Source organism: Zonotrichia albicollis, chromosome 33 (assembly GCF_047830755.1).
Source record: "Zonotrichia albicollis isolate bZonAlb1 chromosome 33, bZonAlb1.hap1, whole genome shotgun sequence".
In the NCBI taxonomy this organism is placed as follows: Eukaryota; Metazoa; Chordata; class Aves; order Passeriformes; family Passerellidae; genus Zonotrichia; species Zonotrichia albicollis.
In genome coordinates, this window is record NC_133851.1 from 671,315 (window position 1) to 697,174 (window position 25,860).

The following is a 25,860-nucleotide window of genomic DNA, read 5'->3' on the forward strand; positions in this document are numbered from 1 at the left end:
CGTGTGTGTGTCCCTGTCCCCGAGTGTCCCCAAGTGTCTCCCCCATCTCCCTGACTGCCCCCCAGTGTCCCCATGTCCCTCTCTGTGTCCCCCCGTCCCCAAAGTGTCCCCTGGTGTGCCCGATATCCCCGTGTGTGTCCCCCTGTCCCGTGTCCCCCCCGTGTCCCCTGTCCCCTCGTGTCCCCCCCGTGTCCCCCTGTCCCCCCCCCGTGTCCCCAGGGTCCCTCTGGGTCAGACTCGTTTATTGGGGGGCCCCGAGGCCGCCCCCCCCCCATAATTAAATACAAACCGAAGCCACGCCCCCCTGCCCCCCCCCCCCCCCGCCATAGTGCAAACCCCCCGTGACACCGGGGACACCTTGGGGACACCCCGGGGACACCTTGGGGACACCCCGGGGACACCTCGGGGACACCTCGGGGACACCGGGGCTGGGGGGGGTCCGGGCTGTGCCCCCAACTCGGGGTCAGTGCAAAGTGAGGTGCCCGGGGGGGGCGGGGCAGTGCAGGGAGGGGACACCGGGTGGCATTGGGTGACAGACGGTGACAGAGGGTGGCACTGGGGGACAGCGTCCCCGGGTCACGCTGGGACAGGGTGACGCCGTGACACCATCCCCAGGTGCCACCCAGGTCCTGTCCCGGGTGAGGTGACAGTGGTGGGGACATGTCCCGGTGTCACACAGGTGTCCCCATGGTGTCCCACAGGTGTCCCCATGGTGTCCCCATGGTGTCCTGGTGTCCCCATGGTGTCCCCACGGTGTCCCTGTAGTGTCCTGTGTCCCCTGCAGTGTCCGTGGCGGTGCCAGCTCGGTGTCACCCATGTGCCACCAGTTCCCAGTCCTGTGGTGACAATTCCAGGTCTGCTGGTGACAGTTCCCACTGGTGGTGACAATTCCCACTGGTGACAATTCCAGGTCTGGTGGTGACAGTTCCTGGTCTGCTGGTGACAATTCCTGGTTGTTCCCAGTCCGGGGTTCCCAGTTTGGTGTCCCCAAGCCGGTGGTGGCAGCTGTGCCTTGGGGACACGTCCTGGTGCAGCGCGGTGACAGTTCTGGGACAGTGTCCCCAAGGCAGTGACAGTTCTGGGACAGTGTCCTGAGCCTGGTGACAGCTCTGTGACGGTGTCCCCAGTGCAGTGACAGTTCCCAGGACAATGTCCCCAGCCCGGTGACAGTTCTGTGAGTGTCCCCAACTCGGTGACAGTTCCTGGGACAGTGTCCCCAGCGTAGTGACAGTTCAGTGACTGTGTCCTGAGCTTGGTGACAGTTTGTGGGACAATGTCCCCAGCCCGGTGACAGTTCTGGGACAGTGTCCCCAACTTGGTGACAGTTCCTGGGACAGTGTCCCCAATGTAGTGACAGTTCCGTGACAATGTCCCCAGCCTGGTGACAGTTCTGTGATTGTGTCCCCAGCCCGGTGACAGTTTTTGGGACAATGTCCCCAGCCCGGTGACAGTTCTGTGTGTGGGGGTGGGCGCCGTGCGTGTCCCCAGCCGGGGGCGTGGAGTGGGGGATGTCACCGACGCGGGTGACATTGGCCATGCAGGTGACATTGGCCATGCAGGTGACATTGGCAGTGTGGGGTCCCCAGCACTGGGGACATCCCTGGCCATGCAGGTGACATTGGCCGTGCAGGTGACACCGCTGGTGCAGGTGACATTGTCCTTGCGGTGCAGGTGACATTGTCCTTGCGGTGCAGGTGACATTGTCCTTGTAGGGTCCCCAGCTGTGCAGGTGACATTGTCCTTGCGGAGGTCCCCAAGCCATGGGGTGTCCCCAAGTGTGGGGGTGTCCCCAGGCTGTGAGATGTCCCCAAGCCATGGGGATGTCCTGAAGCCATGGGGTGTCCCCAGGCTATGGAGTGTCCCCAGCCATGGATGTCCCCAGCATGGTGACAGGGCGTCCCTGGTCATGGGTGTTCCCATGTCATGGATGTCCCCAGCCGTGGATGTCCCCAGCACGGGGACAGGGTGTCCCTGTCACCGCAGGGTCCCCAGCCGTGGATGTCCCAGCACAGGGACAGGGTGTCCCTGTCACCGCAGGGTCCCTGGCCATGGATGTCCCCAGCCATGGGTGTCCCCAGCACAGGGACAGGGTGTCCCTGTCACCGCAGGGTCCCCGGCCCGGGCTGTCCCCAGCTGTCACCGCAGGGTCCCCTCAGGCCTCGGAGGCCGCCTGGGGTTTCAGCTGCGCCTTCTCCATGGCGGTGCCGTAGGGCCCCGAGCGCTTGAAGAACCCCAGCTGGGGGGACAGGGGGGGGTCAGGGGGACCCCGAAATGCCCCCGGGACCCCCCAGCGCCACCCTGAGTCCCCGTGCCCACCCTGAGTGTCCCCTGGGCTCACCGTGTCCCCTCTGTCCCCCCCAAAACCCCCAATGTGTTCCCAGTGTCCCCCAGTGTCCCCCCAGCCCCCAAGCTCCTCATCCCCACCTTGCAGAAGCCCCCAGACCCCTTTGACCCCCCCCAAATCCCCTCCAAACCCCCTCAAATCCCCCAAGCCCCCCTTGTAGAAACTCCCCCAGATCCCCAAAATCCCTCCCCCCAGTCCCACCTTGTGGAACGCCCCAGACCCCCAGCCCTCTGTGACCCCAAATCCCCCCCAGAGCCCCCCAGCCCCACCTTGTAGAGCCCCCCCGAGCCCCCAAATCCCCCCCAGAACCCCCCCGTTGCCCCAGCCCCACCTTGTAGAGGCCGTAGCAGAGGAGGCCGAGCAGGAGCAGCCCCAGGAGCACGGCCAGGACCACCGCCCACACCGGGACCCCCCCGCCCGCCTCGGGGCGGGACCGCGACAGCGCCGTCACCACCTGGGGACACCGGGGACAGGGACAGTGTCACCCTGTGTCACACAGTGCCACACAGTGTCACACAGTGCCACACAGTGCCACCTGCCTCAGGGCAGGACCTCACCAGCGCTGTCACCACCTGCCACCCCAGACCTCAGTGTCACCCACGGTGTCACCCCAAACAGCCCCGTCCCCTCCATGTCCACCATGTCCCCAATGTCCCCCCAGTGTCCCCATTGTCCCCTCGGTGTCACCTGCAGGCGGTGCACTCTGTACGGCAGCTGTGTTACCCTGTGTTACCCCCAGTGTCCCCAGTGTCCCCAATGTCCCCAGTGTCACCTGCAGGCGGTGCCGGGGGTGGCTGTCTGGCCGCACTCTGTAGGGCAGCTGTGACACCCCCAATGTCCCCAATGTTCCCAATGTCCCCCCAATGTCCCCAATGTCCCCTCAGTGTCACCTGCAGGCGGTGCCGGGGGTGGGTGTCCGGCCGCACTCTGTAGGGCAACTGTGACACCCTCAATGTTCCCAATGTCCCCATGTCCCCATGTCCCCAATATCCCCAATGTCCCCTCAGTGTCCCCAATGTCCCCAATGTCCCCAGTGTCACCTGCAGGCGGTGCACTCTGTACGGCAGCTGTGTTACCCTGTGTTACCCCCAATGTCCCCCCAATGTCCCCAATGTCCCTTCAGTGTCACCTGCAGGCGGTGCCGGGGGTGGCTGTCCGGCTGCACTCTGTAGGGCAGCTGTGACACCCCCAATGTCCCCAATGTTCCCAATGTCCCCCAGTGTCCCCAGTGTCCCCTCAGTGTCACCTGCAGGCGGTGCCGGGGGTGGCTGTCCGGCCGCACTCTGTAGGGCAGCTGCAGCACACGGAACTCGGCGTCACAGCGCAGGGACAGCGGCCACAGCTCCCGCTGGCACAGGGGACAGTGTCGGTGACACAGGGACACGGGGGGACAGTGTCAGTGACACAGGGACACACAGGGACACACGGGGACAGTGTCGGTGTCACAGGGACACACAGGGAGACACAGGGACACACAGGGGACAGTGTCAGTGACACAGGGACACACAGGGGACACACAGGGGACACAGGGACAGTGTCAGTGACACAGGGACACAGGGACACAGAGGGACACAGGGATACACAGGGACACACAGGGACAGTGTCAGTCACACAGGGACACACAGGGGACACACAGGGACACAGAGGGACAGTGTCGGTGTCACGGGGACACACAGGAATACACAGGGGACACACAGGGGGACATGGGGGACAGTGTCAGGGACACAGGGACAGTGTCAGAGTCACAGGGACACACAGGGACACACAGGGACACAGGGACAGTGTCAGTGACACAGGGACACACAGGGACACACAGGGGACATGGGGGACAGTGTCAGTGTCACCAGGACACGTGGGGACACAGGGACACACAGGGGACACACAGGGACACGGGGGACACATGGGGGACAGCACGTCAGTGCCACCGGGGCACAAGGGGACATCCCACCAGTGCCAATGGGACACCCAGGGTACACAGGGGACATCCCATCAGTGCCACCGTCAGTGCCACAGAGACACACGGGGGACACCCAAGGTCCCTTCATGGGGAATCCCGGGGGGTCCCGGCGGGTTCTGGGGGGTCCCAGGTGGTCCCAAGATTCAGGACAGGTTCTGGGGGGCTCCCAGGGATTTTGGGGGGGGGGGTTCCCTGGGAATTTGGGGAGGGTCTCAGGATCCTGAGGGGCTCAGGGGGGTCCTGGGCTGTTTTGGGGTCCTGGGGGGTCCCGGGGGGGGTTTTGGGGTCTCACCTGTCTGGGGGGGGGGCTCCTGATGCGGAAGCTCAGGCGCAGGGTCACGCGCTGCTGCCGCTCCAGCGCCCCCGAGCGGCAGCTCAGCCGGAAACACTCGGCCTCGGGACACACCTGGGCACAGGTGGCACTGCGGGTCACCATGGGCCACCATGGGCCACCATGGTCACCACGGGTCACCACGGGCCACCACGGGCCACCACGGGTCACCGCGGGGCACCATGGGTCACCACGGGGCACCGCGGGTCACCACGGGCCACCACGGGTCACCGCGGGGCACCATGGGTCACCATGGGGCACCACGGGTCACCACGGGGCACCATGGGGCACCACGGGTCACCACGGGGCACCACGGGGCACCACGGGCACCATGGGGCACCACGGGGCACCACAGAGCACCACGGGCCACCACGGGTCACCACGGGCCACCACGGGTCACCACGGGTCACCATGGGTCACCACGGGGCACCGCGGGTCACCACGGGTCACCACGGGTCACCATGGGGCACCGTGGGCCACCATGGGCCACCATGGGGCATCACGGGTCACCACAGGTCACCATGGGTCACCGAGGGTCACCCGAGCCAGCCCCAGGCCAACCCTGGTCATCCCTGGTCACTACTGGTCATCTTCTGTCACCCCTGTGTTACCCCCTGGTCACCCTTGGTCACCACTGGTCACTCCTGGGTCACCCCCGGGTCACCACTGGGTCACTTCTGGGTCACTGCCAGGTCACCCAGGTCACCCTCAGTCACCCCCAGGTCACCCCCGGGTCACCACTGGTCACCCTCAGTCACCGCTGGTCACCACTGGTCATCTTCTGTCACCCCTGGTCACCCTCAATCACCACTGGTCACTCTTGGGTCACCCCTGGTCACCCTTGGTCACCCTTGGTCACCATTGCTCACTCCTGGGTCATCCTTGGGTCACCCCTGGGTCACCACTGGTCACTCTTGGTCACTCTTGGTCACTCCCCCCGCCACCCCCCGGTGTCACCGCAGCGCCCCCGCCTTGGGGACACTCGGGACAGTGCCGTGGGTGTGTCAAGGACAAGGGCACAGTGACACTCACCAGGCTGTCCCCAGTGTCCCCGGTGTCCCCGGTGTCCCGGCGCTGCAGCACGTGGGGACCCGGGCTCTGCTCCCGCTCCTGCAATGGGGACAGGGGACAGCGCTGGGGACAGTGCTGGGGACAGCGCTGGGGACAGTGCTGGGGACAGCGCTGGGGACAGGGCTGGGGACAGGGCTGGGGACAGGGCTGGGGACAGGGCTGGGGACATGGGGACAGCGCTGGGGACATGGGGACAGGGCTGGGAACACGGGGACAGGGCTGGGGACAGTGCTGGGGACATGGGGACAGGGCTGGGGACATGGGGACAGCGCTGGGGACAGGGCTGGGGACAGTGCTGGGGACATGGGGACAGGGCTGGGGACATGGGGACAGGGCTGGGGACAGGGCAGAGGACAGCCCTGTGCCAGCCACCCCGGCCACCCCCGGCACCTCCCGATGTCCCCAGTGCCACCCAGTGTCCTCTATGTCCCAAATGTCCCCAGTGCCCCCAAATCTCCCCAATGTCCCCATTGCCCCCACCGTCCCTCGTGTCCCCATTGTCCCCATTACTCCCATTACCCCTACTGTCCCCACTGTCCCCAATGTCCCCATTATTCCCAGTGTCCCCCCCATCCCCATTGTCCCCCCTGTCCCCAATGTCCCCCCTGTCCCCATTATCCCCACTGTCCCCATTGCCTCCATTGTCCCCCCTGTCCCCTTTGTCCCCATTACCCCCATTGTCCCCACTGTCCCCATTATCCCTGCTGTCCCCCTGTCCCCATTGTCCCCACTGTCCCCATTACCCTCATTATCCCCAATGTCCCCCCATTACCCCCATTGTCCCCAATGTCCCCGTTGCCCTCATTACCCCCATTGTCCCCACTGTCCCCCCATTACCCCCATTGTCCCCAATGTCCCCGTTGCCCCCACTGTCCCCATTACCCCCCTGTCCCCACTGTCCCCATTGTCCCCACTGTCCCCATTACCCTCATTATCCCCAATGTCCCCCCATTACCCCCATTGTCCCCAATGTCCCCGTTGCCCCCACTGTCCCCATTACCCCCCTGTCCCCACTGTCCCCAATGTCCCCATTACCCCCCCATCCCCACTGTCCCCATTGTCCCCCCACTGTCCCCGCTGTCCCCACCAGCCCCAGGGGGTCGGTGCCGTGGCTGGCCGTGCAGTTGTGCAGCCCCTCGTGGCCGGTGACGTAGAGCAGGGGGTGGCCGCGGTGGCCCAGGGGACAGCTGAGCTCCAGCGTGCCCTGGCTGATGGCGCCGGGACCCTCGTTCACCACCTGGGGACAGGGGGGGACATGGGGTCAGGACACGGGGACACGGGGGGACACAGGGGGACACCCACAGGGTGGGGACACGGGGACACGGGGTCAGGACAGGGGGACACGGGGGAACACAGGAGGGGACACCCACAGGGCACTGGGACCCTCGTTCACCACCTGGGGACACGGGGACACGGGGTCAGGACACGGGGACACGGGGGGACACAGGGGGACACCCACAGGGTGGGGACACGGGGACACGGGGTCAGGACAGGGGGACACGGGGGAACACAGGAGGGGACACCCACAGGGCACTGGGACCCTCGTTCACCACCTGGGGACACGGGGACACGGGGTCAGGACACGGGGACACGGGGGGACACAGGGGGACACCCACAGGGTGGGGACACGGGGACACAGGGTCAGGACAGGGGGACACGGGGGGACACAGGGGGACACCCCCAGGGCGCCGGGACCCTCGTTCACCACCTGGGGACACGGGGACACGGGGTCAGGACACGGGGACACGGGGGGACACAGGGGGACACCCACAGGGTGGGGACACGGGGACACGGGGTCAGGACAGGGGGACACGGTGGGACACGGGGTGGGAACAAGGGAACCCCCAGGGCTCAGGGATAGGGGGGACAGCCCCGATTTGGGGACATGGGGACCCCTAGGGTTGGGGACATTGTGACCTCAGGATTAGGGACAGGGGAACCCCAGGGTTGGGGACATCAAGACTCCCAAGTTGGGGACATTGTGACCCCCAGGATTAGGGACATGGGAACCCCAGGGTTGGGGACATGGGAACCCCAGGTTTGGCACATGGAGATCACAGGATTGGGGACACAAAGACCCCCGGGTTTGGGGACACAGTGACCCCAGGTTGGGGACATTGTGACCCCCAGATTGGGGACACAGACCCCAGGTTTGGTGACACAGGACCCCCAGGTTGAGGACATTGTGAACCCGGGTTTGGTGACATTGTGACCCTGGTTGGGGACAGGTGTCCCGTGTGTCCCCATCCCAGGTTTGGTGGCACTGTCACCCGCGTGTCCCCATCCCGGGTTTGGTGACATTGTCACCGCGTGTCCCCATCCCGGGTTTGGTGGCATTGTCACCCGCGTGTCCCCATCCTGGATTTGGTGACATTGTCACCCGCGTGTCCCCATCCCAGGTTTGGTGACATTGTCACCCGCGTGTCCCCATCCCGGGTTTGGTGGCATTGTCACCCGCGTGTCCCCATCCCGGGTTTGGTGGCATTGTCACCCGCGTGTCCCCATCCCAGGTTTGGTGACATTGTCACCCGCGTGTCCCCACCTCGTAGACGTGCTCCACGGGTGGCCCCAGGTCCTGCAGCCGCTGGGGGGGGTCGGGTCCCCACCCCCCCTCGGGGATGGTGACAACGTCGGGCCGGGACACCCTGAGGGGACACCGGGGGGGACAGCGCTGTGTGTCACCTCTGTGTCACCTCCGTGTCACCTCTGTGTCCCCTCCGTGTCACCTCCTGTCACCTCTGTGTCCCCAGAGTCCCCCAACCCACAGCTGACAAAGGAGGGGACACTCGGAGGGTCGGGCAGGTCTCCGGTCCCCTCTGTGTCCCTGTTGTGTCCCCTGTGGGTCCCCTTGGTGTCACTCAGAGGCTCTGTCAGTGTCCCCATGTCCCCAGTGCTGTCCCCATGTCCCCTGTGTGTCCCCCATGTCCCCATGCTGTCCCCAATGTCACTCACCCCAGCACGGACACTCTGGCTGTCCCTGTCAGTGTCCCCATGCTGTCCCCTGTGTGTCCCCAATGTCCCCATCACTGTCACTCACCCCAGCACGGACACCCTCGTTGTCCCAATGTCCCCAATGTCCCCATGCTGTCCCCAATGTCCCCAGTGTCACTCGCCCCAGCACGGACACCCTCGTTGCCTGGTGTCCCCAATGTCCCAATGTCCCCAATGTGTCCCCAATGTCCCCAGTGTCCCCAGTGTCACTCACCCCAGCACAGACACTCTGGCTGTCCCTGTCAGTGTCCCCAATGTCCCCAATGTCCCCAATGTCCCCAGTGTCACTTGCCCCAGCACAGACACCCTTGTTGTCCCAATGTCCCCAATGTCCCCAGTGTCCCCATTGTCACTCACCCCAGCACGGACACCCTCATTGCCCTGTCAGTGTCCCCAATGTCCCCAATGTGTCCCCAATGTCCCCATGCTGTCCCCATTGTCCCCAATGTCCCCATTGTCACCCCAGCACCGACACCCTCGTTGCCCTGTCAATGTCCCCAATGTCCCAATGTCCCCAATGTCCCCAATGTGTCCCCAGTGTGTCCCCAATGTCCCCAGTGTCACTCACCCCAGCATGGACACCCCGGTTGCCCTGTCAGTGTCCCCAGTGTCCCCTGTGTGTCCCCAGTGTCCCCATTGTCACTCACCCCAGCACGGACACCCTCGTTGCCTGGTGTCCCCAATGTCCCCAATGTCCCCAATGTCCCCAATGTGTCCCCAATGTCCCCAATGTCCCCAATGTCCCCAATGTCCCCTGTGTGTCCCCAATGTCCCCAATGTCCCCAGTGTGTCCCCAGTGTCCCCAATGTTCCCACTGTCACTCACCCCAGCACGGACACCCTCGTTGCCGCCCTCACCGCCAGCGCCACCGGCACCACGGCGCTCTGCGAGTTGTTGGCGTTCTTGCTGCGGGGGGGGGCAGGGGGGGGTCACGGCCTGGACCCCCCCCCCCCCCGGGACCCCCAACCCCCATTGGGGACCCCCGACCCCCATTGGGGACCCCCGACCTCTTGGGGACACCAACAGGGACCCCCCACAATCTGGGGACACCCCCAGGGTCACGAATCCCCCCCTCAAAAAAACCTCTGACAGGGACCCCCCCCCAGCCCTGGGTGCACTCCCAGCTCCTGGGACCCCCCCATTGACTCCCCAAATTGGGGGTGCCAGGACCCCCCTGATCCTCCCAAACTGGGGGTACCGCTCCCCCTGTGCCCCCCCGACCCCCCCCCGAGTTTGGGGTGCCCCCATTATGGGGAATCCCCCCATGTCCCCCCTGTGCCCCCATTTTGGGATGGCCCCCATTTTGGGGTGCCCCCACTTCGGGGTGCCCTCCCAGCCCCCTTGTGCCCCCCAATTTGAGATGCACCCCCTGTGCCCCCACCGTGTTCCCCCCGTGCCTCCATTTCAGGATGCTCCCCATTTCGGGCGCCCCCATTTTCGGGGTGCCCCCATTTCAGGATGCTCCCCATTTTGGGGTGTCCCCATTTCGGGGTGTCCCCATTTCGGGGTGCCCCCATTTTCGGGGTGCCCCCATTTTAGGGTGCCCCCCATTTCGGGCGCCCCCATTTCGAGATGCCCCCATTTCGAGGCGCCCCCATTTCAGGGTGCCCCCATTTTTGGGGTGCCCCCATTTTCGGGGTACCCCCATTTCAGGGTGCCCCCATTTTAGGGTGCCCCCATTTTCGGGGTACCCCCATTTCAGGATGCTCCCCATTTTCAGGGTACCCCCATTTTCGGGGTGCCCCCATTTTCAGGGTACCCCCGTTTTCGGGGTGTCCCCATTTTAGGGTGCCCCCATTTCGGGGTGCCCCCATTTTGGGGTGCCCCCATTTTCGGGGTGCCCCAGCCCCACCTGCGGATCTGCAGCTCGAATCGGACGCTGCTGCTGTTGTCGCTCAGGTGGGGGAGGGTGAAGCGCAGCCCCCCCCAGATCTGTGGGTGGGGGGGGGGTGGGGGTCAGCCGGGACCCCCCCCCAAGCCCCCATAACCCCCCAGACCCCCCCAGACCCCCCCAAAGCCCCCCAAGATCCACCCAGAATGCCCAGAACCCCCCAGATCCCCCTAAACCCCCCCTCCAAATCCCCTCCGTGTCCCCTCAGACCCCCCCTAAAACCCTCCCAAAGACCCCTCCCCAAACCCTCCCGATCCCCCAAATCCCCAAGCCCACCCCAGACCCCCCCAAGCCCCCCCAAAGACCCCAGACCCCCATAAAACCCCTCCCAAAGCTGCCCAGACCTCCCAAATCCCCCCAAACCCTCACAAACGCCCCCCAAAAACCCCCCAGAAACCCCTTCAGACCCCCCCAAAACCCCCCCAGCCCCCCCCCGAAGCCCCCAGCCCCACTCACGCTGGCCCCCGCCTTCATGGGGTTGCCCAGGTCGCAGACCAGGGGGCTCGAGCCGTTGCCCCCCCCCAGCTCGCAGCTCAGGGCCGAGAAATTCTGGGGAGGGGGACAGAGAGAAATTGGGGGGGGGGGTCAGGGTTGGTGAGTGACCCCCCCCCGGACCCCCAATTCACCCCCCCCATATCCCCAGACTGCCCAAGCCTCCCCAAACGCCCTCCCCTCAATATCTATGGCCCCCTCCCCACCAGGAGGGTGCCCCCCAAACCTCCCCAAGCCCCCAGCCCCAAATGCCTGCAGCCCCCTCCCCACCTTCAGAGTGCCCCCCTTAACCCCCCAAAGCCCCCTAAATACCCCAAGCCCCCTCCCCTCAATATCTGTGACCTCCTCCCCACCCTCAGGGTGCCCCCCAGACCCCCTCAAACCCCCTCAAACCCCCTCAAACCCCTCCAAACCCCCAGACCCCAATACCTGTGGCCCCCTCCCCACCTTCAGAGTGCCCCCCCAGTCCCTCTAAACCCCCTCAAACCCCTCAACCCCCCACCCCCAATATCAGCAGCCCCCTCCCCTCCTCCAGTGTGCCCCCCCAGCTCGCCCAAATCCCCTCAAACCCCCAGACCTCAATACCTGCAGCCCCCTCCCCTCCTCCAGTGTGCCCCCCCACGCCCCCAAACCCCTTCCCCAGGCCCAGGATGCCCCCCCCAAACCCCCTCCCCTAATACCTGTGACCCTGTCCCTACCCCCATGCTGCCCCCCAGCCCCTCAAACCCCCTCAAACCCCTCCAAACCCCCAGACCCCAATACCAGTAGCCCCCTCCCCTTCTCCAGTGTGCCTCCCCAGCCCCTCCAAACCCCCTCAAACGCCTCCAAACCCCCAGACCCCAATACCTGCAGCCCCCTCTCCTTCTCCAGTGTGCCCCCCCAGTCCCTCTAAACCCCTTCAAACCCCTCCAAACCCCCAGACCCCAATACCAGCAGCCCCCTCCCCATCTCCAGTGTGCCCCCCCCAGCCCCTCTAAACGCCCCCAAACCCCCTCAAACCCCTCCAAATCCCCAGACCCCAATGCCAGCAGCCCCCTCCCCAGCCCCCCCGGTGCCCCCCGTGCCCCCCGTGCCCCCTCACCCCGTGGGGCCGCAGCACCCCCGAGTAGAGCGCGCCCGGGGGGGGGCGCAGGTGCAGCTCGGCCTCATAGGCCCCCCCCTCGCCCACGTTCCGTGCCAGGAACGTCACATTGAGGGGGTTCCTGTCCCCCAGGAACACGGCCCGGCGGTCCCTGGACATTGGGGACATTGGGGACATCATTGGGGACATTGGGGACATCCTAAACCACCCCCAGGAACGTCACATTGAGGGGGTTCCTGTCCCCCAGGAACACGGCCCGGCGGTCCCTGGACATTGGGGACATTGGGGACATCATTGGGGACATGGGGACAACATTGGGGACATCCTAAACCACCCCCAGGAACGTCACATTGAGGGAGTTCCTGTCCCCCAGGAACAAGGCTCAGAGGTCCCTGGGGATTGGGGACATTGGGGACATCATTGGGGACATCACCAGGGACACCTCCAGGAACATCACATTGAGGGGGTTCCTGTTCCCCAGGAACACGGCCCGGCGGTCCCTGGACATTGGGGACATCATTGGGGACATGGGGACAACATTGGGGACATCCTAAACCACCCCCAGGAACGTCACATTGAGGGGGTTCCTGTCCCCCAGGAACAAGGGTCAGAGGTCCCTGGGGATTGGGGACATTGGGGTCATCATTGGGGACATTGGGGACAACCCCAGGGACATCCCCAGAACCCCCCAGGAACACGGCCCGGCGGTCCCTGGACATTGGGGACATTGGGGACAATGGGGACATCATTGGGGACATGGGGACACTGGGGACAACCCCAGGGATATCCCCATAGCCCCCCAGGAGCAGCGCCCAGTGGTCCCTGGGGATTGGGGACAGTGGGGACATCACTGGGGACATCCCCAGCACCTCCCAGGGACACCCCAGGTGCAGCCACCCCTTCCCAGTCCCCCCAGTGTCCCCCCAGTGTCCCCTCAGTGTCCCCAATGTCCCCAATGTCCCCTTACGCGCTGGCCTCGAGCTGCAGGTCGGGCACGCAGACATTGTCCTCACAGTCCAGCTGGATGTGGGCCTGGGGACACGGGGACAGCGTGGGGACATCAGAGGGGACATCAGAGAGCACAGCAGGGACAGCACAGGGACATCAGAGGGGTGATGGGACAGTGGGGATGTGTGGGACAGTGGGGACATTGGGAACACAGGGACACTGGGTGGCACAGCGTGACACAGGGGTGACACGGGGTGACACAGGGTGACACAGGATGGCACTGGGGTGACACAGGGGTGACACACAGGTGACACACGGGTGACACAGGTGCCGTGCCTTGGCCTCGAGGCGCGTGCGCGTGGCCGGGGGCAACAGCGGGGACAGTGGGGACACAGGGGTGACACATGGGTGACACACAGGTGACACACAGGTGCCATACCTTGGCCTCGAGGCGCGTGCGTGTGGCCGGGGACAGCAGGGGTGACACAGGGTGACACACGGGGTGACACAGGTGACACAGGGTGACACACAGGTGACACAGGGTGACACAGGGTGACACAGGGTGACACACAGGTGACACACAGGGTGACACACAGGGTGACACAGGGGTGACACACGGGGTGACACAGGTGACACAGGGTGACACACAGGTGACACACAGGTGACACACAGGTGACACAGCCATACCTTGGCCTCGAGGCGCGTGCGCGTGGACGGGGACAGCAGCGGGGACAGTCCTGGCGGGGGAGGGGACACGGCCGGGTCCAGGGCCAGGCTCAGCGACACCGGGATGGGCGACAGCTTGTCCCGGAACTCGGACTCGTTCTGGGGACATTGGGGACACCATGGGGACATTTGGGATACCATGGGGACACCATGGGGACACCATGGGGACATTGGGGACACCATGGGGACACCATGGGGACAGCTCGTCCCGGAACTCGGACTCGTTCTGGGGACATTGGGGACATTGGGGACACCATGGGGACAGCTTGTCCCAGAACTCGGACTCGTTCTGGGGACACCATGGGGACATTGGGGACAGGGACATGGGGACACCAGGGGGACAGGGAGGTGACACAAGGGACCCAGAGGTGACACAGGGGCTACCCAGAGTGACACGGGGGTGACATGAGGGGTCCCAGGGCGGTTTTGGGATATTTTGGGCTGTTGGGGTTTTGGGGCAGTTTTTGGGGCAGGTTTTGGGGCAGATTTTGGGGCAGTTTTTGGGCTATTTTGTGGCAGTTTTGGGGCAGTTTTTGGGTATTTTTGGGGCAGTTTTTGGGGCAGTTTTCGGGGCAGTTTTGGGGCGGTTTTGGGGGTGTCGGGGCCCCCTTACCCTGAGGAACACGGGCAGCGTGCGGCAGCGCGGGCTCCCCCCGTTGGGCACCTCCAGGCTCAGGTTCCGCGTGGGGGAGGGGGGCGCCCCCCCCGCGCCCCCCCCCAGGAACAGCGCCCGCCGCGCCCCCCCCGGCCGGGCCCCGTCCACGCTCAGCTCCAGCGCCAGCCCTGGGGACAGCGAGGGGACAGCGAGGGGACAGCGAGGGGACAGCCAGGGGACACGTCAGGGACATGGCGGGGACAGCCCTGGTGTCCCCGTCCTGTCCCCATGGCTGCAATGCCACCCTTGGGGACACGGGGACACCATGGGGACACTGCAGGGACAGTCCCGGGGTCCCCGTCCTGTCCCCATGGCTGCAATGCCACCCTTGGGGACACCGCAGGGACACAGGGACACGACCATCGGGGTGTCCCCTGGGGTGTCCCCATTTGTCCCCTCCATTGGTCCCCGCGATGTCCCCTTTGTTCCCTCCATGTCCCCTGTCCCCCCACCATTGTCCCTCCCAGCCCCTGTCCCCTTCCACTGTCCCCCCCGGTGTCCCCATGTCCCCCCACAGTGTCCCCATGTCCCCTCACCGATGGGCCCGGGCAGGTGACGTCCGGAGGCGTTGAGGCAGAAGGTGACATTGATGCTGGCAGGGGACACACAGGGGTGGCACCGCGTGTCCCCTCAGTGTCCCCTCAGTGTCCCCCTCCCGGACACCCAATGACCCAGCAGTGTCCCCAGTTCCCCCTGCAGTGTCCCCAGCGCCCTGTCCCCGTGTCCCTGGGAACCCCCAGTGTCCCCTCCCAGTGTCCCCTCCCAGTGTCCCCTCCCAGTGTCCCCCATGTCCTCTGCACTGTCCCCACCCTGTCCCCCCTGTCCCTGCAGTGTCCCACAGTGTCCCCACCCTGTTCCCGCTGTCCCCTTGCTGTCCCCACTTACCCCCTGTTGTCCCCTCCCCGTCCCCATCCCTGTCCCCTCTTTGTCCTCCTGCTGTCCCAGTAGTGTCCCCTTGCTGTCCCCACCCAGTCCCCACCCTGTCCCTTGCTGTCCCCTGTCTGTTTCCACCCTGTCCCCTCGCTGTCCCCTCGCTGTCGCCATCCCAGTCCCATTGTCACCCACCAGGACACGTGGTGGCCGCTGGCCAGGGCGCAGCCGCGCTCCTCGGGGTTGAACATGGAGGGGACGATGGCCAGGGTGGCGCTGGCGTGGACAATGGGGCGGCCCCTGGGGGGGACAGGTGACAATGGTGACAATGGTGACATTGGGGACAATGGGGACACTGGGGACATTGGGGACATTGGGGACAGGTGACACTCACCTGTAAACCACGGCCGTGTCCGCCCCGAAGGCGCCAACCAGGAGGTCTGTGGGGACAGGGGGGTCACTGAGGGGGACACGGGGACAGGGGGACATTGGGGGGACATGGGGACAAGGACATTGACATGGGCGAGTCACTGAGAGTGGGGACAGGGACAGGGACAGGGGGACACCAGGGCATGGCAGGGCTGTCCCTAATCATGGGGATGACACAAAGGGGTGACACGGGGAGGGTGACAGTGACAGGGGTGGCACAGGGGTGACACAGGGATGACACAGGGGGTGACAGGGATGACACAGAGGTGACACGGGCCTGTCCCTGTCCCTCACCCGGGTACCCGTACAAGGGGAGGTGACACAGGGGATGACAGGAGGTTACAGGGGTGACACACAGGTGGCACACAGGTGGCACACAGGTGACACACAGGTGACACAGCCGTGTCCCGTCCCTCACCCGGGTACCCGTTGAAGGGGAGGTGACACAGGGGATGACAGGAGGTTACAGGGGTGACACACAGGTGACACACAGGTGGCACACAGGTGACACACAGGTGACACAGCCGTGCCCCGTCCCTCACCCGGGTACCCGTTGCCGTCCAGGTCGCTGTCCCCGCGCAGCGCGGCCCCGAAGAAGTCGGGCTGGCCCCGGGGCGCTCCCGTTCCCCGCAGCACCTGCGCGGGCCGGGGCCGCAGCCCCGCGCCCCCCCCCCGGAAGATGAACACGAGCCCCCGGCGCCCCTCGGCCCCCAGCGGGGCCCCCACGGCCACGTCTGCGCATGGGGAGGGGGGATTAGCGGGAGGGAGACCCCCAAAACAGCCCCGGAACCCCAAAAACCCCCCCCAAAAACCTCCCATTAAGCCCCCCCAGAACCCCCCATAATCTCCCCCTAATTCCCTGTTTCCCCCCCTTTGTCCCCCCGGTACCGTTGTATCCGGCCCGGTCCCGTTCCCCCCACCCCGGTCCCGGTTCCGTTGTATCCGTCCCGGTCCAGGTGCCCGTCCCTTCCCCGGTCCCTCCCCGTTCCCGGTACCATTGTCCCCCCGGTACCATTGTCCTCCCTCCATTGCCGGTACCGTTTTGTCCGTCCCGGTCCAAGTCCCCTCCCTGTCCCGTTCTCCACCCCGGTCCCGGTGCCCCCACCATTGCCGGTTCCGTTGTATCCGTCCCGGTCCAGGTCCCCCCCCGGTATCATTGTAGCTCCCTCCCGGTTCCGGTACCATTGTATCCATCCCGGTCCAGGTCTCCCCCCCCATTCCCGGTGCCCCCCGGTACCACTGTAGCTCCCCCCCCGTTCCCGATATCATTGTTCCCCCCCGTTCCCGGTACCATTGTCCCCCCCCCGGTCCCGGTACCGTTGTATCCATCCCGGTCCAGGTCTCCCCCCCCCATTCCCGGTGCCCCCCGGTACCACTGTAGCTCCCCCCCCGTTCCCGGTACCATTGTCCCCCCCCGGTCCCGGTACCGTTGTATCCGTCCCGATCCAGGTCGCCGAGCGCGGCGATGGCGCTGCCGAACCTCCCGAACTCGTGGGTGCCGGTGAGGGCGGCGGGGGCGGCGGGCGGGGCTCCCCCCCGCTGCAGGTACAGGTACACGCGGCCCAGCTCCCGCGCCCCCCCCGCGGCGCCATTGGTACGGGCCATGAACAGGGGGGCCCCCACCAGCAGGTCCGTGAGTCTGGGGGGGCACGGGGGGGGGACAGGAGTGAGTCTGGGGGTCACCGAGTCATTTGGGGAGGGGCACAGGGTGACATGGGGATCATTGGAGTGAGTTTGGGGGGGTCACTGAGCCATTTGGGGGGATCACAGGGGGGCACACAGTGAATTTGGGGGGATACAGGTGTGTTAATGGGCTACCCCCCCGCTGCAGGTACAGGTACACGCGGCCCAGCTCCCGCGCCCCCCCCCCGCGGTGCCATTGGTACGGGCCATGAACAGGGGGGCCTCCACCAGCAGGTCCGTGAGTCTGGGGGGGCACAGAGTGAATTTGGGGGGCCACAGAGTGAATTTGGGGGCACTGAGCCATTTGGGGGGGTCAGTGAGCCATTTGGGGGGGCAAAGGGTGAGTCTGAGGGGCCCCCACAAGCAGATCCATGAGGCTGCAGGGGGGACACAGGGACTTGGAGGGGTCACTGAGCCATTTTTGGGGGGCACAGGGTGAGTTTGGAGGGCACTGAGTGAGCTTGGGGGGCCCCCACCAGCCGGTCCGTGAGTCTGGGGGGGCACAGAGTGAATTTGGGGGGGCACAGAGTGAATTTGGGGGGGCACTGAGCCATTTGGGGGGCGCATTGAGTGAGTTGGGGGGCACCAGCTGACTTTGGGGTCCCGGGGGTCCCTCACCCGTCGTTGTTGACATCGGTGGCAGCCACGGCGTAGCCAAAGTACGAGGCCATCTGGGGGGGGGGGAGGGGACAAAACGGGGTGAGGGGGGGCCATAACGACCCCCCCCCCAAATTCCGTGTGTCCCCCCCACCCCTCCATGGGGACCCCACACCCCATTTTAGAGCCCCCCCTCAATTTGAGACCCCCTCCCCCTCTCCTTGGGTGTCCCCCCCTCCCCACCTCGGGTCCCTTCTGGGTCCCCCGAAATCCCCCCAAAACCCCCCAGGACCCCCTCAGGTCCCTCCAGGACCACCCAGACCCCCCCAAGACCCCTCCAGGACCCCCCAAAACCCCCCCAGACCCCTCAGATCCCCCCAAATCCCCCCAGACCCCCTGTGCCCACCTGCTCCCCCGAGAAGTTGTACAGGGACTTCATGTTGGTGCCATTGAGGATGGTGACCTGGGGACACCGAGGGGACACCGAGGGGACACTGAGCCAGCGGGGGGGGGGACACGGGCACTGTGACACCCCCGGTGTCCCCTCATGTCCCCTTTGTGTCACCTCCATGTCCCCTTTCAGTCCCCAATGTTCCGAATGTACCAGGATGGAGCTGTTGTGTCCCCCCCATGTCCCCTTTGTGTCCCCCCCTTTGTGCCCCCCTGTCCCCCAGTTTGAGTCCCCTTTGTGTCCCCAATGTCCCCTTTATGTCCCCCCCAGTGTCCCCCACATTGTCCCCTTTGTGTCCCCCCCAGTGTCCCCTTTGTGTCCCCCCCTTTGTGCCCCCCATGTCCCCTCTGTGTCCCCTCCATGTCCCCCAGTTTGAGTTCCCTTTGTGTCCCCAATGTCCCCTTTATGTCCCCAATGTCCCCTTTATGTCCCCCCCAATGTCCCCTTTGTGTCCCCCCCTTTGTGCCCCCCATGTCCCCTCTGTGTCCCCTCCATGTCCCCAGTGTCCCTTTGAGTCCCCTTGGTGTCCCCCTGTGTCCCCTCTGTGTTGTCCCAGTGTCCCCACAGTGTCCCCCCCATGTCCCCCTCATGTCCCCTCTTACGTAGCCGTAGGTGAGGTTGCCCTTGGGGACACCGGCCACAAAGTCTGTGGTGACAAAGGGACAAAGAAGGGACACTGTCAGGTGTGGCCAGGGGTGGCCGTGCCACCCTCGTGCGTCACCCGCTGTCACCCACCTTGCGTGGTGTCACCGCTGAACTCCCCGACTGTCACCGAGTAACCTGGGGGGGGGGGAGAGAGAGAGTGTCACCTGTGTGTCACCTGTGTGTCACCTGTGTGTCACTCATGTAGCTGTCCCCAATGTCCCCCATGTCCCCAATGTGTCCCCAGTGTCCCCAAGTGTCACCCATGTAGCTGTTGTCATGGCTGGGCTCCGCCTGGCGTGTCTGGAGCCATTCCCATGTCTCTGTGTCCCTCATGCCCCCCAGTGTCCCCAATGTCCCCAATGTCCCCAATGTCCCCATGTCCCCGATGTGTCCCCAATGTCCCCAAGTGTCACCCATGTATCTGTTGTCATGGCTGGGCTCTGCCTGCCGTGTCTGGAGCCATTCCCATGTCCCGGTGTCTCTGTGTCCCTCATGCCCCCCAGTGTCCCCAATGTCCCCAATATCCCCAATGTCCCCATGTCACCCAGTGTCCCCAATGTCCCCAATGTCCCCAATGTGCCCATGTCACCCATGTAGCTGTCGTCGTGGCTGGGCTCCGCCTGCCGCGTCTGGAGCTGTCCCTGTGTCCCCATGTCCCCGTGCCCCACATGCCTCCCAATGTCCCCATGTCCCCAGTGTGTCCCCAGTGTCCCCAATGTCCCCAGTGTCCCAATGTCCCCATGCCCCCCAATGTCCCCATGTCCCCAATGTGTCCCCAGTGTCCCCATGTCACCCATGTAGCTGTCGTCGTGGCTGGGCTCTGCCTGCTGTGTCTGGAGCCATTCCCATGCCTCCCATGTCCCCAATGTCCCCAATGTCCCCATGTCCCCATGTCCCCAATGTCCCCAATGTGCCCATGTCACCCATGTAGCTGTCGTCGTGGCTGGGCTCCGCCTGCCGCGTCTGGAGCTGTCCCGGCACCTCCTGGATCAGGTACTCGGGGAAGTTCCCGGCCGTGATCTGCTCCTGGGTGGCCGACATCACCTGCCCTGGGGACAGGGGACACCTCAGCATGGCTGGGGACACTGGGGACAATGGGGACAATGGGGACAACGGGGACAGTGCCCTGGGACACCTCACACTGACATCACCTGCCCTGGGGACAGGGGACACCTCAGCATGGCTGGGGACACTGGGGACAATGGGGACACTGCCTGGGGACAGGGACACTGCCTAGGGACACCTCACACTGACATCACCTGCCCTGGGGACAGGGGACATCTCAACACCCTTTGGAGACATCCCATCACCCCTGGGGACACCTCACACATCAGCTGCCCTGGGGACAGGGGACATCTTAGCATGGGGCTGGGGACCTTGGGGACAATGGGGACACTGCCCAGGGACACCTCACACTGCCCTGGGGACAGGGGACACCTCAGCACCTTTGGGGACATCCCATCACCCCTGGAGACACCTCACACTGCCCTGGGGACACCTCACACATCAGCTGCTCTGGGGACAGGGGACATCTCAGCACCTTTGGGGACAAGGGACAGAGACAGGGAAAACAGGCAGGGGACACCCAGGGGACAGTGGGGACACCCAGGGGACACCCAGGGGACAGTGGGTACACCCAGGGGACAGTGGGGACACCCAGGGGACACCCAGGGGACAATGGAGACACCCAGGGGACACCCAGGGGACAGTGGGGACACACAAGGGACACCCAGGGGACAATGGGGACACCCAAGGGACAGGCCCAGGAGGGGCGGGGGTCTCACCTTGCCAGAAGTAGCTGCCGGGCCCCCCCAGGAGCACCCGCCCGGTCTGCAGAGACAGCGGGACCCCCCCTCAGTGGGACTGGACCCCCAAAACACCCCCAGGACCCCCCAAAACCCCCCCGAGATCCCCCCTGAACCCCCCAAAACCCCACAGGACCCCCCTCCGTTCACTCCCCCCAACCCCCCGATCCCCACCGACCCCACAAACCCCCCCACAAGCCCCCAAAAACCCCCAGGACCCCCCAAAACACCCTCAGGACCCCCCCAGAAACCCCAACCTGAACCAGGACCCCCCAAACCCCTCAGAACTCCCCCAAAACCCCCCCAAAACCCCCCCAGGACCCCCCAGTCCCACCTGTGTGAACTCAGCGCTGAAGCCCCCCTGGCAATAGCCCTGCCCGGCCGCCGAGTTCAGGTCTGGGGGGACACGGGGGGGGTCAGGGGGTCCCGGGGGGGTCTGGGGGTGTCACCCCACCAAGGGGTCTGGGGCACACAGAGCTCTGGGGGTTTGGGGGGTTTTTGGGGGGTTTTGGGGTGGTTTTGGGGGTTTTTTGGGTCCCACCTGAGCAGCAGGGAGGACAGGAGATCCCGGGGGGTTTGGGGGGTTTTTGGGGGGTTGTTTTGGGGGGGTTTTAGGGTGGTTTTGGGGTCCCGCCTGAGGGGCAGGGATGATGGGGGTTTTGGGGGTTTTCAGGTGGTTTTGGGGGTTTTTGGGCTGTTTTGGGGTCCCACCTGAGCAGCAAGGATGACAGGGGGCTTTGGGGTGGTTTTGGAAGTTTTGGAGGGTTTTTGGGGGGGATTTTGGGTGGTTTTGGGGGTTTTTGGGGTCCCACCTGAGCGGCAGGGATGACAGGGTGTTTTGGGGGTGTTTTGGGGTGTTTTTGGGCAGTTTTGGGTCCCACCTGAGCGGCAGGGAGGACAGGGGGTTTTGGGGTGTTTTGGGGTGTTTTTGGGGGTGGGTTGGGGTATTTTGGGGTGCTTTTGGGGCTATTTTGGGGGTTTTTGGGTCCCACCTGAGCGGCAGGGCGCGTACTCCACGAACTTGGAGAAGTTGCCCAGGGACAGGAAGCAGGAGCCCACCGGCTCCCGCGCCCCCCCCTCCTCCTTGGGGGGGCTCCAGCTGTACAGGGGGGCGCAGGCCTGGGTGGGGGGGGCACCAAAGGGTCACCACACGGTGTGCCCGGTGTGCCCGGTGTGCCCGGTGTGCCCCGGTGTCCCCCCAATTCCTCAATGTCCCCCCAGTGCCCCCAGCGGTGTCCCCATACCAGGACGGAGCCGTTGTGTCCCCAATGTCCCTGATGTCCCCCCAATGTCCCCAGTGGTGTCCCCAATGTCCCAGGATGGAGCCGTTGTGTCCCCCCCGGTGTCCCCAATGTCCCCAGTGTCCCCATACCAGGATGGAGCCGTTGTGGGCCCTCACGGTGTCCCCAATGTCCCCCCCCCAATGTCCCCAGTGTCCCCAATGTCCCAGGATGGAGCCGTTGTGTCCCTCCCGGTGTCCCCAGTGTCCCCAGTGTCCCCAAGGTACCAGGATGGAGCCGTTGTGGGCCCTCATGGTGGCCCCAATGTCCCCAGTGTCCCCATTGTCCCCAGTGTCCCCAATGTCCCCAGTGTCCCCAAGGTACCAGGATGGAGCCGTTGTGGGCCCTCACGGTGTCCCCAATGTCCCCCCCCAATGTCCCCATTGGTGCCCCCAGTGGTGTCCCCGGTGGCCCCAATGTACCAGGATGGAGCCGTTGTGTCCCCCCAGTGGCCCCAATGTACCAGGATGGAGCCATTGTGTCTCCCCCCAGTGTCCCCAGTGTCCCCAGTGTCCCCAGTGTCCCCAGTGTACCAGGATGGATCTGTTGTGTCCCCCCCGGTGTCCCCAATGTCCCCAATGTCCCCATACCAGGATGGAGCCATTGTGTCCCCCCCCAATGCCCCCAGTGTACCAGGATGGAGCCGTTGTGTCCCCCCCAGTGTCCCCAATGTCCCCAATGTCCCCAGTGTCCCCATACCAGGATGGATCCATTGTGGGCCCTCACGGTGGCCCCGAACCACTGCAGGGATTTGAACTCCACGGGCTCGGCGCCGTCGCTGCTGTTGCCCCCAAAGTCGTGGGTGCGGGTCCCTGGGGGGGGCACAGGGCTCAGGGGACCCCCAGGGACCCCCCCGGCCACCCCCGCCCCCCCTGTGCCCCCCAAGCCCCCCTGGATCCCCCCCCCCCCCCCCATCCCCGGGTTGATCATTAACGGAGCCAAGGCCATCAGGGGGTGGGGACAGCGACAGGGGACGGTGACACGGTGACACGGTGACACCGAGCTGCTCTGGGGGGTCCTGGGGGTCTCTGGGTGCCACCGCTGTGGCTCTGTCCCCTGGGGGTGTCCCCAGTCCTGTCCCCACATGCCAGACCCCCCCTCTTTGTCCCCATTCCTGTCCCCCGCCCACGGCCTGGGACTGTCCCTGTTCCTGGGGTTTGTCCCTGTCCCAGTGCCATTTTCTGGGGGTCTTGTCCCCATTCCTGGGAGTTTGTCCCTGTTCCTGTCCCCGTCCCCATTCCTTGGGGGGTTTGTCCCCATGGTGTCCCCATACCCTGGGGGAGTTTGTCCCTGTCCCTGTCCCCATTCCTGGGGGTTTGTTCCTGTCCCTGTCCCCGTGCCCTGGGGAAGTTTGTCCCCATGGTGTCCCTGTCCCCATTCCTGGGGGTCCTGACCCTGTTCCTGTCCCCATCCTCATTCCTGGGGGGATCTGTCCCTGTCCCCATGCCCTGGGGGTTTGGCCCTGTCCCTGTCCCCATTCCTGGGGGGTTTGTCCCCATGGTGTCCCTGTCCCTGGGGGTTTGTCCCCACGGTGTCCCTGTCCCCATGCCCTGGGGGTTTGTCCCTGTCCCCATTCCTGGAGGATTTGTCCCCATGGTGTCCCTGTCCCCATGCCCTGGGGGTCTGTCCCTGTCCCTGTCCCTGGGGGTTTCTCCCCACGGTGTCCCTGTCCCCACGCCCTGGGGGTCCTCTCCCCACCCGTGTCCCTGTTCCTGAGGGTCCTGTCCCCCCGACATGTCCCCATTCCAGGTGTGTCCCCTTCTCCTCCCCCGTGTCCCCACGTCCCCCCATGTCCCCCCATGTCCCCCCATGTCCCCATGTCCCCATGTCCCCCCCATGTCCCCGGTGTCCCCTCACCGATGTGGTCGAAGTCGATGGGGGCGCAGGCGCCGCCCTGGGGGGGCCAGGGGCAGTGGAACACGGCGCCCCCCTGGGTCACGTTGGGCTGGCTCGTGTTGGCCTTGGGGGCGCCCACCAGGACGCTGACACTGGGGGGGACACGGGGGGGGAGTGGGGGTGGTGACACCGCGGGGACACCGCGATTGTCACCCGCGGGGCACCGGGGGGGCGGCAAGGCCGTGCCTGGGCCCCCCAGATGTTCGGGTCCCCCCCAGATGTTCGGGTCCCCCCCAGATGTTCGGGACCCCCCCAGATGTTCGGGACCCCCCGAGCCCCCCGGGGGCAGCTCCCGGCTCCGGTTACAGGAAACGCTCCGGGCTCGGGGCAGGGGGGCCCCGGGACCCCCGGCGGGGCCGGCGCGGGGGGGACACCGGGGAACACCGGGGGGACACGGGGGGGACACCGGGGGAACCGAGGCTCGGCCCCGCTGGGACCCCCCGGACGGGCCGGACCCTCCCGGTTCCCTTTCCCGGCCCCGCTTCCTGCCTCCCATTCCCGGTTCCCGTCCCGGTTCCGATTCCGGTGTCCCGTTCCCGTCCCCGCTGCCCCGGCCCAGTCCCCGTTCCCTCTCCGCTCCCCGGCTCCGGCTCCCTCTGCCCCGTCCCGCTCCCGGTTACACTTTCGGTCCCGGTTCGCACTTCCCGTTCCCATTCCCGCCGCCCCCGCCCGTTCCCGTTGGCCCTTCCCATTCCCGGTGCCGCTGTCCCGTTCCCGTTATCCCGCTCCGGGGCCGGCCCTCCGAGCCCCGCCCCGCTCCGCGGCCGCTCCCCGTCCCACCGGGGCCGCTCCCGCTCCCGGTGCCCGGTTCCCGTCCCTCTCCCGGCCCCGTCCCTCGCTCCCTCGGTCCCTCGGTCCGTCCGTTCCCGTCCCCGCTCCCCGCGGCCGCCCCCGCCCCGTCCCGTCCCGGTTCCCCGTGGGCGGTCGCGGTTCCCGGCGCGGTTCCCGTCCCGGCGGTGCCGCTCCCGGTTCCCGGTTCCCCGCTCGGTTCCCGCTCGGTTCCCGGCCCGGTTCCCGGTACCTGTGGGGCTCGGGCAGGTAAAAGTCCAGCGCGAAGCCGAAGAAGGAGCCGGGGGCCCCTCGGAACACCACGGGCCGCGACGCCTCCAGGTTGAAGGCGGCGACCGGCGGGAGCAGCAGCGGCAGCAGCACCGGCAGCGGCACCGGCAGCGCCATGCGGGGCCCGCAGCGGCGGCGGGGCCGGGCCGGGGCCGGGGCCGGGGCCATGGCGCTCGGGGCTGCCCGGGCTCGGCGCTGCTCCCGCTCCGAGTCCCCTCGGAAAGTGCCCGGGGGGGGCCCGGGGCCGCCCCGCCCCGCCGTGACTCACCGGGGAGGAGCCTGAGCCCCGCCGGGCACCGGCACCGGCACCGGGGACCCCGGGGGGAGCGGGACACCCCGGGGACAAGGGACAGGAGGGACAGGGACACGCCGGGGGGAGCGGGGCGGCGCGGGGACAGCCCGGGGACAGAGGGGACAGCGGGGACGGGAACATCCCGGGGACACCGGGACACCCCGAGGACAAGGGACAGAAGGGACGGCAGGGACGGGGACACCCAGGGGACACCGGGACAGCCTGGAGACACCGGGACAGAAAGGGCAGGGACACCCCGGGGACACCGGGACACTCCAGGGACACCGGGACACCCCGGGGACACCGGGACACCGGAATGGGACACCCAGGGGACAGCGGGACACCCCAGGGACAGAGGGACATCAG

At 66.1% G+C, this 25,860-nt stretch overlaps 1 protein-coding gene across 1 annotated transcript; it reads right to left on the reverse strand.

The window, feature by feature from the left end:
• Positions 1 to 319: 319 nt before the first annotated feature.
• On the reverse strand, positions 320 to 25,814 carry ITGA5 (integrin subunit alpha 5). The gene is made up of 30 exons (XM_074530688.1): positions 25,165 to 25,814; positions 24,105 to 24,235; positions 22,947 to 23,059; positions 21,960 to 22,086; positions 21,302 to 21,363; positions 20,947 to 20,992; positions 20,086 to 20,211; positions 19,253 to 19,297; positions 19,120 to 19,163; positions 18,473 to 18,529; positions 18,088 to 18,140; positions 17,214 to 17,425; positions 16,329 to 16,520; positions 15,752 to 15,797; positions 15,553 to 15,657; positions 15,024 to 15,079; positions 14,446 to 14,615; positions 13,794 to 13,931; positions 13,126 to 13,190; positions 12,159 to 12,309; positions 11,042 to 11,134; positions 10,547 to 10,626; positions 9,520 to 9,600; positions 8,246 to 8,348; positions 6,791 to 6,940; positions 5,665 to 5,742; positions 4,594 to 4,707; positions 3,591 to 3,692; positions 2,676 to 2,798; positions 320 to 2,236 (listed from the first exon to the last, which is right to left on the reverse strand). The coding sequence occupies exons 1-30, from the start codon at positions 25,368 to 25,370 to the stop codon at positions 2,153 to 2,155; spliced, it is 3,153 nt and encodes a 1,050-aa protein (XP_074386789.1). The 5' UTR covers positions 25,371 to 25,814; the 3' UTR covers positions 320 to 2,152.
• Positions 25,815 to 25,860: the final 46 nt, after the last annotated feature.

Excerpts from the sequence above, each read along its gene's own strand:
- ITGA5 (XM_074530688.1), bottom strand. The coding sequence starts at position 25,370 with ATGGCCCCGGCCCCGGCCCCGGCCCGGCCCCGCCGCCGCTGCGGGCCC. Across the intron at positions 22,087-22,946 it reads CCCACAATGGATCCATCCTG|GCCTGCGCCCCCCTGTACAG; the intron begins GTATGGGGACAC and ends CCCCCCACCCAG. Across the intron at positions 19,164-19,252 it reads CAGCGGTGACACCACGCAAG|ACTTTGTGGCCGGTGTCCCC; the intron begins GTGGGTGACAGC and ends TTGTCACCACAG.